General features: G+C 40.5%; 1 protein-coding gene across 5 annotated transcripts in view; it reads left to right on the top strand.

The window, feature by feature from the left end:
• ccdc57 (coiled-coil domain containing 57) overlaps positions 1 to 12,141 on the top strand; it is a 47,749-nt gene that overhangs the window by 19,959 nt on the left and 15,649 nt on the right. For 4 of the 5 annotated variants that reach the window (XM_034227566.1, XM_034227565.1, XM_034227568.1 and 1 more), the window contains 8 exons: positions 151 to 259; positions 2,164 to 2,265; positions 2,585 to 2,742; positions 2,815 to 2,889; positions 3,638 to 3,838; positions 3,931 to 4,089; positions 4,213 to 4,375; positions 5,447 to 5,539. In XM_034227566.1, coding sequence (XP_034083457.1) covers positions 151 to 259; positions 2,164 to 2,265; positions 2,585 to 2,742; positions 2,815 to 2,889; positions 3,638 to 3,838; positions 3,931 to 4,089; positions 4,213 to 4,375; positions 5,447 to 5,539 — 1,060 coding nt within the window. The remainder of the gene's footprint in view (positions 1 to 150; positions 260 to 2,163; positions 2,266 to 2,584; positions 2,743 to 2,814; positions 2,890 to 3,637; positions 3,839 to 3,930; positions 4,090 to 4,212; positions 4,376 to 5,446; positions 5,540 to 12,141) is intronic. The other variant, XM_034227567.1, reaches the window with a different exon arrangement.

The following is a 12,141-nucleotide window of genomic DNA, read 5'->3' as shown; positions in this document are numbered from 1 at the left end:
TTTGTGCATATTTGTTCTTCTTCCTCTACTTCTTCACAACCACTTGCTACCTGTATCTTCTTGAATGGATTTACTACTGTGTATCTCAATGTTTCTTACTTAATCAATGGCACTGTCACTCTTTGTGTGTTTTTTGTGTCTGCTTTGCAGTTCTATGGCTACTAAAATCCAAAAGCAAACAGAGGAATATGAAAGGATGAAATGGGATTCACAGTTTAGGATCCAAGAGTTGGCAGGAGAGCTGACCTTACAGAGACAGGTGAGCACTCTCTCTCTCAATTCAATTCAAAGGGGCTTTATTGGCATGTGAAAGTTAAACGAAACAATGGCCAAAGCATCAAAAAACAAAAAAACACAAACAGACTAGCAAAGTTGTAAATAGTATTGATATGATAGCTCTATAGATAGCTAGATCTATCTCGATATCTATATCTCTCTCATATCTATCTATATCTCTATCTTATATATCTCTCTCTCTCTCTCTCTCTCTCTCACACACTTACATAAAACACACATACATTTCCTTATTCTCAAGGTCATAATGGTAATGTCTATGACTTCTGCTCGCTTCCTCCATAAATAGAACATATATCAATATGACGCAATGGACTTAAAATAACTGGGGGAGCAGCCAGACATTGAGACCTTTTGGATGGACCCACACAAAAGAGCTCTCAATATCGGACCCTGACTGGTGCCTGTTACCACTGAGCTGGCAGGCTTTGTTATCATGCATACAGTGTGTGTGTGTGTGTGTGTGTGTGTGTGTGTGTGTGGTGTGTGTGTGTGTGTGTGTGTGTGTGTGTGTGGGTGTGGTGTGCTGTGTGTGTGTGTGTGTGTGTGTGTGGTGTGTGTGTGTGTGTGTGTGCTAGTGTGTGTGTGTGTGTGTGTGTGTGTGTGTGTGTGTGTGTGGTGTGTGTGTGTGTGTGTGTGTGTGTGTGTGTGTGGGTGTGTCTTCATGTCTGTCAGGTGTCAATAGGAGAGGCTCCTCCCCTCACTGTATCCAAAATAAAGCGGGATTAACATACTGGAAAGGACAAATAAAAATGATTCATTGACTATTTAATAAGTTGTTGTGAATATTATAAGCTCAATTGTAATGGTTGTATGTGTATGATGCACCACATTAACCTTAAATATATTATGAATGCCAATACACCACTAATTAAATTTAGTAAAAAAAAATATATATTATATAATATATTGCAATTTCGTTTTATAAAATATTTTTTTTTCATTTATTGGACATTTTAGTATGATTTCTTGTGTTTATAAATATGTATGGAAGCCCATTTCCGCCACTTAAAACAATAATAATTATGAGAGAAAAATGTCAAAATAATGAGATAAAAAGTCATAATTATGAGATAGGAAAGTTGAAATAATGAGGTAAAAAGTCATAATTATGAGATAGGAAAGTTGAAATAATGAGATACTTTGTCACAACAGACAAACTAGCAGCTCTTTGGTTCGAGTTCTCCTATTTATCTTGACACGGAAATGGATTGTGAGTACATTGAGGACTACTTTAAACGTGGATTATTGTGGTCCAAACTATGTATGCATTGATGGTTACGACAAGCTTAAGCCATTTGGAATTGCAATCAGTGGATGCATTGACGGGTTTTCCAGAAATCATGTGCACTTCTTATCTCATAATTTCGACTTTTTTATCTCATAGTTTTGACTTTTTTATCTCATTATGACTTTTCATGGGGATTTTTTTTTTTAAGTGGCGGAAATGGGCTTCCATAAATATGTGTTTTTCATTTCTTTTTTTATTGTGTATTCTTACTATTTTTGTATCATTTTATTTTACAGCATTAGTAAGGTTAGAATTACATTACATTCAAGATTTCAACATGACACCAAAAAATGCATTAGTTCCAAAAAAAGGATATATGAAAAAAGATAAATACATTACAAACAACAGAGTTAATGAAAAATGGTTGTCAATAAGTTATATTACATCCCCACTCATGCCTTGAAAACAGGCACTCATGCCTTTTTTTTTAAATCTCTAATTCCTTTCAACCTAAAACTGTCACAAAACCCAATTTCCTCTGAAAAAAACGTGTTCTGTATTCTTAGTCTATCTTTCATCACAAATGTAATATTACACATATAAACACAACATCTGTAATGTCTGTCCTCTGTTCACAGGAGACGACAGCAGCTTCTGAAGCTGAGCTCAGACAGCGGGAACATGAGTTCAACTTGAAAATGGATGAGATGCGCGCTGTGGTGCTGTCTTGTGATCTCAAGGTGAGGAGAAAGTAAGAATATATGTGTCTTATGAGTCCATTTATGTTTTCTATCATGGTTTTTGTATAAGATGCACATAAAATCTAGACAAATGCACAGAACATATACTGTATGCAATGTTCTTAAGTTCAATATTCATAACTAATATTCATACTATAGGTCTATTGTAAAGTAGTACTCTAAATCTAAATAATCCCACACAATTATGCGAGGAGATTAGATGTAGGATTTCCTGATCTCTAATCTTCCCGTGGCCTTCACACTAATGGTCCTCTGTATTTGTTGTTGCGTGCGTGTCTGTTTGTGTGTCCTTGTCCAGGTGAAGCTGCTGTCCAAAGAGACAGAAGTTCAGTGCCAGGCTCACGCTGAGTCCAAAGAGGCTCTGCTAGCCTCCCAGGTGTTCTGTGAGCAGCTCCGAAGCCAGCTGCTACACAGAGACCATGAGATCAGAGACCTCACTGCTGCTAAGGATTGCAGGTTTGCTCCCGTCCTGCTTTTGTGTGTGTTTGTGTGTGTTTACGTGTTTAAGATTTCCAACTTCTGTCTCAGGATAAAGGAGCTTGAGGACAAGCTGAAAAGGATGGAGACCAAATTGAGGAAAGAAGAGAGTAACCACATTAAGAAGTAAGTAAATGGATTATAATTAATAACCATAGACTGTATAGTTAATAACACAGACTCCTCTCAGTGTAGCAGTCAGAGCTAGCCGTTTACGCAGATCCTACTCACCTTATTTTGGTTTACACATCCATTCCCCTTAATAGCTGGAAGGATGTCAAATAACTGACTAAGTTAACTGCTAACTGACTTATGTGACTAAGGTCACATAAGGGTACATTTCTAAATATTTGTTTATTTGGATAAACGTATCGCTTAGTGGGAATCAAATGTATTATTTTCTTATCTGAACAAATATTTAAAAATGAAAGCTGTGTTTTTAAACCCTGAGACAGTTTCTTCCGCTCTAACTGCACTGAAGTTAGAACACAAAAGTATGCAATGCGGAAGCTCCCTAGTTTTAAACAAGGATGGGACCTGTGGAGACAGAAAGGCAGATGGAAGGAGAAAAAGAAAACACACCTCTTTAAGAAGCCTATGAACAGTTATATTTACAACGTATTAAAGTGTTAAGTTATTCCTCGGTGAAATACCTGTAGCCATTAGCCACCAAAATAAAATAGATAGTATGGCTATGTCTAGCTCTTTTTAATGACTTCTCCTCATTTGATAAGACCGCAGCACATGTGACCCGCAGGGTGGCTGTTCACTCATTCAGCTACATTGGTGTTCACTTGTGAATAAATGACCTTATTGTTACCCTAAATCTTCCACATCTTTTCCAATATCAACCTCTGTTGTTGTGTTTGGCAAGATGTGAGGATGTGATCCGGGCTCTGAAGGAGTGTGCTCTGCAGCTGGAGGCTCAGTATCAGGCCCACACAGAGAAGCTGCAGGAGATAGAGAAACGCGTTGTTAAACTACATGAGAATGTGGAGGTTCTGGCTGCACGGGTACGCTGCAAACTGAAGGACCAACAGGATGCCATGGATCTGAAAGATGAGACCATCCAGAGGTGAGACAGATGGAGGAAAATGATCATATTGACTATTCGCTGTGTTGATGTAACCAGTTGACCAGAGATCCTGTATGCCTCTGTGTTCCAAGGCTTCGCACAGAGGTTGATGGAACCAGGACTGGCTGGGACAGGCACATTAGTCAATTCTCTAGTGAGATGGTTGTCAAGGATACAGAGATAATTTCCCTGCAGGAGAGAGCAACCAAATGTAGGACTGAGCTGGAGAGGAGCAGGGAGGATATTGAAAGGTGAGAAGACTGCAGTCAAATGGAGGTAAATAGTTATAAATGAATAAGAAAGTGTTGACAGGACTAGACAGGTAGGAATGAAGGAATGTAGTCCTTTTTAACCTTGTCTGTCCGTGTAATCAGGTACAAGCAGCAGCTGGGTGCTGGTTTGCAGAGAGAGAAGGCGCTAGAACAGAAGAAAGTCCAGGTTGAGCTGGAGTGGCAGAGACGCTGTGAAGATATGAAGGCCCAACACTACCTTGCTAATGAACAGCTAATACAAGAGCTGACCCAGGCTAGAGACCAGGTAAGCTTCCTATACATAACACAACCCAAGCTTTGCACCCCTTTCTATGTGGATTTACTGGTGCATATATATAGTAGAGTTTACCTGCTGTCTGTTCTAATGCTGTGTCTCAACTCAGATATTTCCCTTAATACACAGCATGTCGTACACTTGCGCAGTTTGTGAATATATAGTGTGACAAACGGTGGCTGTGCCCTTACAGGAAGTGACTATTGCCACTATTAGCTAGGTAGCTAGCTAGCAACATTATTGTTTGCTTTAGCAAATCTATAGACTTAAGCAGATAAAATAAACTGTCTCTTCTTTCAAACACCAGTATAGTGGTGTGTCCATTAAATACTGGTAAAAAAACAGTATTTATGTAAAAACATGTATTTTTGGCATTTTCCTCATAAAACTGGCTCTTGCTGATTGTTAGTCTAAAAATAATCAGGCTATCACATGACTTCCATTGGTGACTAAATCCTCCTCAAATGAATAATGCAAAAGGAGGACAGTCACACCTTACTGCTGACACACACTGCAGGTAAGACACTGTGCTTCCCAGATGAAGGATCCTTGCCGCTCTGTGACAGCCTCTTGATGAAGAAATGAAACCAGCTTTGTTGTTATGCTGGTTTGATAATCCATCCATCTTCTCCCGCTTATCCGTGGTCGGATCGCGGGGGTAGCAGTTCCAGCAGAGAGCCCCAAACTTTCTTTTCCCTGGCGACATCAACCAGCTCTGACTGGGGGATCCCAAGGCGCTCCCAGGCCAGCGAAGAGATATAATCCCTCCACCTGGTCCTAGGTCTACCCCTTGGTCTCTTCCCAGCTGGACGTGCCTGGAACACCTCCCTAGGGAGGTGCCCAGGTGGCATCCTAACTAGGTGCCCGAACCACCTCAACTGGCTCCTTTCGACGCGAAGGAGGAGCGGCTCAACTCCGAGTCCCTCCCTGATGACCGAACTTCTCACCTTATCCCTAAGGGAGACACCAGCCACCCTGCGGAGAAAACCCATCTCGGCCGCTTGTTTGATAATGTAGTCTGTAATTATATCTGTACTAAAGTTTGATGTTGTTCTCTATCAGGCTAAAGCAGATCTACATGAGAAAGAACAAGATCTGCAGGACTTGAGTGTCTTACTACGGTGTGTAAAAACAGAGAGAGACCAGGCACTGCAGGTGAGAATATCCTCCCCCTTAACACTTTCATGATAAATAATAGAACATTACTCACACATTATCCAAAGCAAAAGCCCAGGGCTGGCCAGATGAAAACATCAGCCTACTGATCATTAATCCTTAGTCGGCATCAGTCTGGCGTCACGGGCACATCACCTGATCAAGACCCCAATCCATTTGGTAGAAGAAGAAGTATGCATGTTTTGAAAGTGATGGCTTCCTCACAACAGCAGGAAGTGCTCTTTGGTATGTTGTCTTGACTAAATAAGAAAAATACAAAAAAATTAAATATCATGGTCGACCAATTTACCGAGAAGCGGCTAGAGGCAGCGGCCACAAAGCATGATCTGCATCATAGAGATAAAGATGGGATTGCTGATTACCAATAAATATGGTTTTGAAAATAAAGTTGAGTTGACTTGTCATGAGCAGTGCTAATCAGACTGTTATAACTGTTTCATCATATTTTTCATTTACTTAAAGACTGATCTCAGTTTTCAATCATTTTAAAATAAAAAAACACTCTGGTTGATTTCAGGGTTTTGTTTTGGATATTCTCCTCAAGTGTTTTTGGACTAGACTATAGTAGTTCCAAAGCTATATCATATTCTTTGACAGATTTCCCAAAAATGATCAGGAGTAAGTCCTTCCACTTCATGACCTTCCCTCTTATACTATCCTCAGGCCTGAGTGTCACCTCTGCACTCACCCGTAAGATGAGACAGAATCCAGCCGCTGTGACATTGCCAACAGAGCCAGGCCCGAGTTCCCTGGGGTCCCAATCTACATTCTGCTAAAGGGCCCCCCCCGACCTGACCCATGAGCCATGTGAACCATTTGCCATTGCACCACAGTCACACCTGACACCCTGATGCCCCCACTACAATGCTCCCTATTTAAAACGGCTTGCCCCAGTTGTTGGTATAATAAGAGGGATAAATAAAGAATTACAGAAGATCATATTTTCTTTAGAATTCATCGGTGAGTGACCTTAAAATTTAACAAGAAAACAAATAGCCTATAAATGAAGATAACTCTCACTTTTGTCAGGCACAAAGTCAAAGAACATAGTCCTGACTGGCTATTTGACATGGAGGTGAAGCGGGCCCTTTTGTTATTTGCTCATCTATCCTGCTACTTCAATACCAAAGTAGAAGACTTTAAATGTTTGTTGGAAACTGTCAGCTCTCTAAATGCAGAGGTGTTCATCAGTGGCCCTTCTACCGCCAGTCAGAAGAGGAGTGGAGAGATTCAGCAGATTGTTTGCACTGAACACCTGGCTTTCAACTGTCTGTACTGACCGTTCTGTTCATTTTATTGACAACTTTAACTTGTTCTGGGATCGCAGACATCTTTTTAAGGCAAATGGAGTTTGTCTGAACAAGTCAGGAGTGAAATTGTTTATCTCTAACATATTCCACTGCCTGCATCATCAATCTGTTCCCTCTGCCAAGGACAAGCGGCAAGAGGAATCAAAACAGGAGAAAGAAACAACACATCACGCAGAAAACCCTGAAGAAGTATCACTGCACCCGCCTGAGGAATGTTCTGATTATGGGAGACCTATGACACAAATGGAGGAGTCTCCACTGCCCGTCACCCCCCCTGTCAACGCCTTTGAGGATACTCTTCATTCATCCCCCAGCTCTCTCTACTCTCCGCTCACCCTTTCACCCTCGCCCACCCCCCTGGAGTTCGATGACCGCATGACGGGGACACGCAGGGTTGGCAGCATGTCCTTTACCCCCGCCCCTCAACGACGCCCACCAAAATCACCGAAGCAGAGATGCGCACCATCTCCCCCGGCTTCATCACCATGCCTACCACAATCATCAAAACCACAACAATACAAGGAAGATGGAAGCAGATTTACAAACCCCCCTTCCTACAGTGTAGCCCTCACCCTGCCCTCCTATGATGAGAGGAGCAGGGTGGTGGGTCCTCCCTCCCCTTCAAAGCCTGATAGGGATGTGTGTGTACAACACGCTGGCATGTCCTTTACCCCCGCTCCTCAACGGCCACCAAAATCACTGCAGAGACGCGCACCATCTCCCCCGTCTTCATCACCGCGCCTACGTCAACCACCTCCCCCCCTGGTCAACCACCTCCCTTCCCTTCAAGAAAGCATCTGCAGTCTCTGAAGCCTGATAAGGATGTGTGTGTACAAAACACAACAAACTCTTACTGATATGTGATGGGTCCAGGCTCAAGGGCGTATGGCACTCTCAACTCTTTCCAGGACATGTCGGGGCCCTGCCTGCCTATAGCTTTGCCGATATCTGTGTTGATAGGTAATAGATTAAGAGTGGTGAATCATAGAAACAGGAAGCGCTCAAACGTTTGTGTGAGTTTATCTAATTTAGCATTGATTCCATGTCAGCCACAGCTTGTTACAAAAAACATGACTGATAGTGTGTTTAACAAACTTAAACTAGCTTTATTAAATGTCAGGTCTTTGGCAGGAAAAACATTTTTAATCAATGATTTTATCACTAAACACAATCTCGATTTTATGTTTTTAACAGAAACTTGGATTGAACAAAATAACAGTGCAGCTGTTCTTATCGAATCAACCCCTCCCAACTTTAGTTTTATGAGTCAGGAAATAATGCATAAGAAAGGGGGTGGAGTTGCTATTCTGTTCAATGATTCCATTCAATGCAGGAAGACATCTTGTGGAAACTTTGATTATTTTGAATATGTGGCCCTTCAGCTGAAATGCTCCTCTCGAGCTCTGTTCCTAAATATCTATAGACCACCCAAATACTGTGCAAGCTTTTTTGATGACTTTACTGAACTGCTGTCTATAGTGTGTATTGACTTTGACCGTCTAGTCATTGTTGGTGATTTTAACATCCATGTTGACAACCCCCAGGACAGAGGGGCTAAATAACTGTTTTGTGTTCTTGATAGCTATGGACTGACTCAGCATGTGACGGAGCCCACGCACAATAAGGGGCACACTCTGGACTTAATTATCTCAAAGGGTCTGAATATCTCTAAGGTTGTGGTGACTGATGTTGCACTCTCTGATCATTCCTGTGTTTTCTTTGAGAGCTCTATTTCTGTTCACAAAAATGTTCAAAAAGAGGTAACCACAAAGCGATATTTAACTGAAAATACTAGGGAAATGTTTACTCAGAATTTTTGTTCCACACTTGCCCCTGCCAACATCTCAGTAAATGAGCTAGTAGATCATTTTAATTCAAAAATTAAAAATGTTATAGATGCCATTGCTCCAACTAAGGTAAAGGAAGTGTCTGCCAAGAAAATATCTCCATGGAGAAAGGCCATGACCGTGAAAACAGAAAAAAGAGAATGTCGAAAAGCTGAACGCAGGTGGCGAAAAACAAATCTCCAGGTTCACTTTGAAATCTATAAAGAGAGACTTGGCCTTTATAATTTGGAATTGAAAAACGCACGACAATCGTTCTTCTCTGACATCATTACCAAAAACAAAAACAACGCACGTGCCTTATTTGCTACCGTCGACAGACTAACTAACCCCCCAGTGTCAGTAGCCTCTGAATTTCTATCCACCAGGGCATGCAATGATTTTGCCTTCTTCACTGACAAAATTCAGAAAATCAGACAAGCAGTCAGTGCCTCTGCATCAGGGACAGCAAATGTGTTGTCTCTGTGTCCACCTAACATCAATTCAGACATCATGACACAATTCCATCAGATGAATGATAAAAACCTAGAGGACATTATTCAACTTCTGAAATCCTCCTCTTGCTGCCTTGATATTATTCCAACAGGATTTTTCAAAGATGTTTTGCTTTGCATGGCCTCAGATCTACTTCATATAGTAAACAAATCTCTTCACTCAGGTATTTTTCCACAGGCACTGAAAACTGCTGTCATTAAACCGCTCTTAAAAAAGAATAATCTAGATGCTTCAGTAATGAACAATTACAGGCCCATATCAAACCTGCCATTTCTATGTAAAATCATTGAAAAAGTTGTTTTTCAACAGTTGAGTAATTTCTTGCATTTAAATAACTGTTTCGATGTGTTCCAGTCAGGCTTTCGTCCAAACCACAGCACTGAGACTGCTCTTGTAAAGGTCTTTAATGACATCCACTTAAACACAGACAGTGGCAGAACTTCAGTGTTAGTATTATTAGATCTCAGTGCTGCGTTTGACACTGTTGACCACAGCATATTACTAGACCGACTGGAGAACTGGGTGGGACTTTCGGAAACAGTTCTAAATTGGTTTGAATCCTACTTAAAGGACAGAAACAACTTTGTTTCTATAGGTAAATACACATCTGAGTTGACAAATATGACATGTGGGGTTCCTCAAGGCTCCATCTTGGGGCCTCTTCTCTTTAACATCTACATGCTACCACTGGCTCAGATAATGAAAAACAACAAAATAAGTTACCATAGCTATGCAGATGACACACACATTTACGTAACAATTTCACCAGGAGACTATGCTCCAATTCAAACACTGAGTAAGTGCATTGAACAAATCAATGACTGGATGTGTCAGAACTTTCTCCAATTAAACAAAGATAAAACTGAGGTAATGGTTTTTGGAGCCAAGTCAGAACGTATAAAAGTTAGCGCTGAGCTTCAGTCTGCAATGTTCAAAACAACAGATAAAGCCAGAAATCTAGGTGTAGTCATGGACTCTGACCTGAGTTTCAACAGTCACATTAAAACAGTTACTAAATCAGCCTACTATCATCTAAAGAATATATCTAGGATTAAAAGACGAATGTCACAGCAGGATTTGGAAAAACTTGTCCATGCTTTTATCTTCAGTAGACTCGACTACTGTAATGGTGTCTTCACAGGTCTCACTAAAAAATCTATCAGAAATCTGCAGCTGATTCAGAACGCTGCTGCTCGAGTCCTCACTAACACTAAGAAAGTGGATCACATCACTCCAGTTCTGAAGTCTTTACACTGGCTTCCTGTGTGTCAAAGAATAGATTTCAAAATACTGCTGCTGGTTTATAAAGCACTGAATGGTTTAGGCCCAAAATACATTTCTGACCTCCTGCTAAATTATGAACCATCCAGATCTCTCAGGTCTTCAGGGACTGGTCAGCTTTCTGTCCCCAGAGTCAGAACTAAACATGGAGAAGCAGCGTTCAGTTATTATGCTCCAAATATCTGGAACAAACTCCCAGAAACCTGCAGGTCCGCTGCAACTCTGACTACTTTTAAATCCAGGCTGAAGACTTTTCTTTTTGTCGCTGCTTTTAATTGAACTATTCATATCTTAGACTGCACTGTAACTTTTATCCATGTATTTTTTCTTTTAATGTTTATTTTATTAGCTTTTCTTTTTAATGTTAAATGCCATTTTCTTAATGTCTTTCATTTTTTGTAAAGCACTTTGAATTGCCTTGTGTTGAAAAGTGCTATATAAATAAACTTGCCTTGCCTTGCCTTGCCAAAGAGTGGTTCCCGGGAACAACAAACAGCACATTCTATGTTCTCTGTAGGCTTACTTTTCATGAAACCTTCCTTCAGCCGTTGCAGAATGCCTTCCCTCAAGGAGCAATAACAGCTTTCGTACAAAAAACCTTTCTAAAACCACAAACAAATGCGGCACATCAAAACGGTTTATTATTGCAGTATTTCTCGCTGCTTCCATGAAACTAGTACTGGGGAGCACATGCTGTAGCTCTCTGGATAATGGCAGTTACTTTAAGAGGATTTGACCTATTGCCATCAACACGAGGGTCAAATATGATCCCATACACCTATAGTCATGCAGCGTGACATGTTTTTGTAGGCCTAACCTGGAAATTAGCATGGCAATGGCTGCATTGATCAAAAGCAATGGGATCTTTTCATTGGATTTTAGAATATTGCGTTAAATGAGATCTGAGGCAAACAAACGTTAATGAAATGTACATGTGTTGTTCAGCAGGATATTCTCCACATACTGTAGTTACACCACTTGTATGATAATTTAAGCGTAAATGCATAATTCAGAAGTAAAAAGCTAACATTAGGCTATAAACAAACTACATCATGGTCGCATGACTTCACAACACCCCCGCTAAACTCAGACCCGGCAGTATACCTAAATCTTTACATTGTTTATTTTGACTAGATCTTCACTTTTTCTGATGAGTTGTAAGGTTACCACTTTATCACATTCCCACACATTATGTTTCTTTTCTTCACTTCGGCTTAAATGTAAAATAAGGGCCTACACTTTCTCTTAATATACATCAATGGCCTAGACATAATGGCAAAAGTCCTGGATAGCGCCGGGTCTGGTTAAGCTATATGTGGCTAATGTTCGGTGTGAGGATTTTTAGAAGTCTAATTTAGCCACTTGTTAGCAATCGCCACTTTTATGAAATGTACTGTAAAAGCTTTTTGCTGAAGTATTTTATGTCGTAAAACAATACGTGTAAATTACATTACATTACATTGCATTTAGCTGACGCTTTTATCCAAAGCGACTTACAATAAGTACATTGGACCAGGAAGACACAACCTTGAAGAAAACAGAATCATATAAGTACATCAGGTTTCATAGAGCCAAACATTTCAAGTGCTACTCAACTGGCTTTAGGTAAGCCAGTCCTTTATTAGTATATAAGTGCTTTGTTAATAATTCT

Source organism: Gymnodraco acuticeps, unplaced genomic scaffold (assembly GCF_902827175.1).
Source record: "Gymnodraco acuticeps unplaced genomic scaffold, fGymAcu1.1, whole genome shotgun sequence".
Classification (NCBI taxonomy): Eukaryota; Metazoa; Chordata; class Actinopteri; order Perciformes; family Bathydraconidae; genus Gymnodraco; species Gymnodraco acuticeps.
This window is presented reverse-complemented; position numbering and strand designations above follow the sequence as displayed.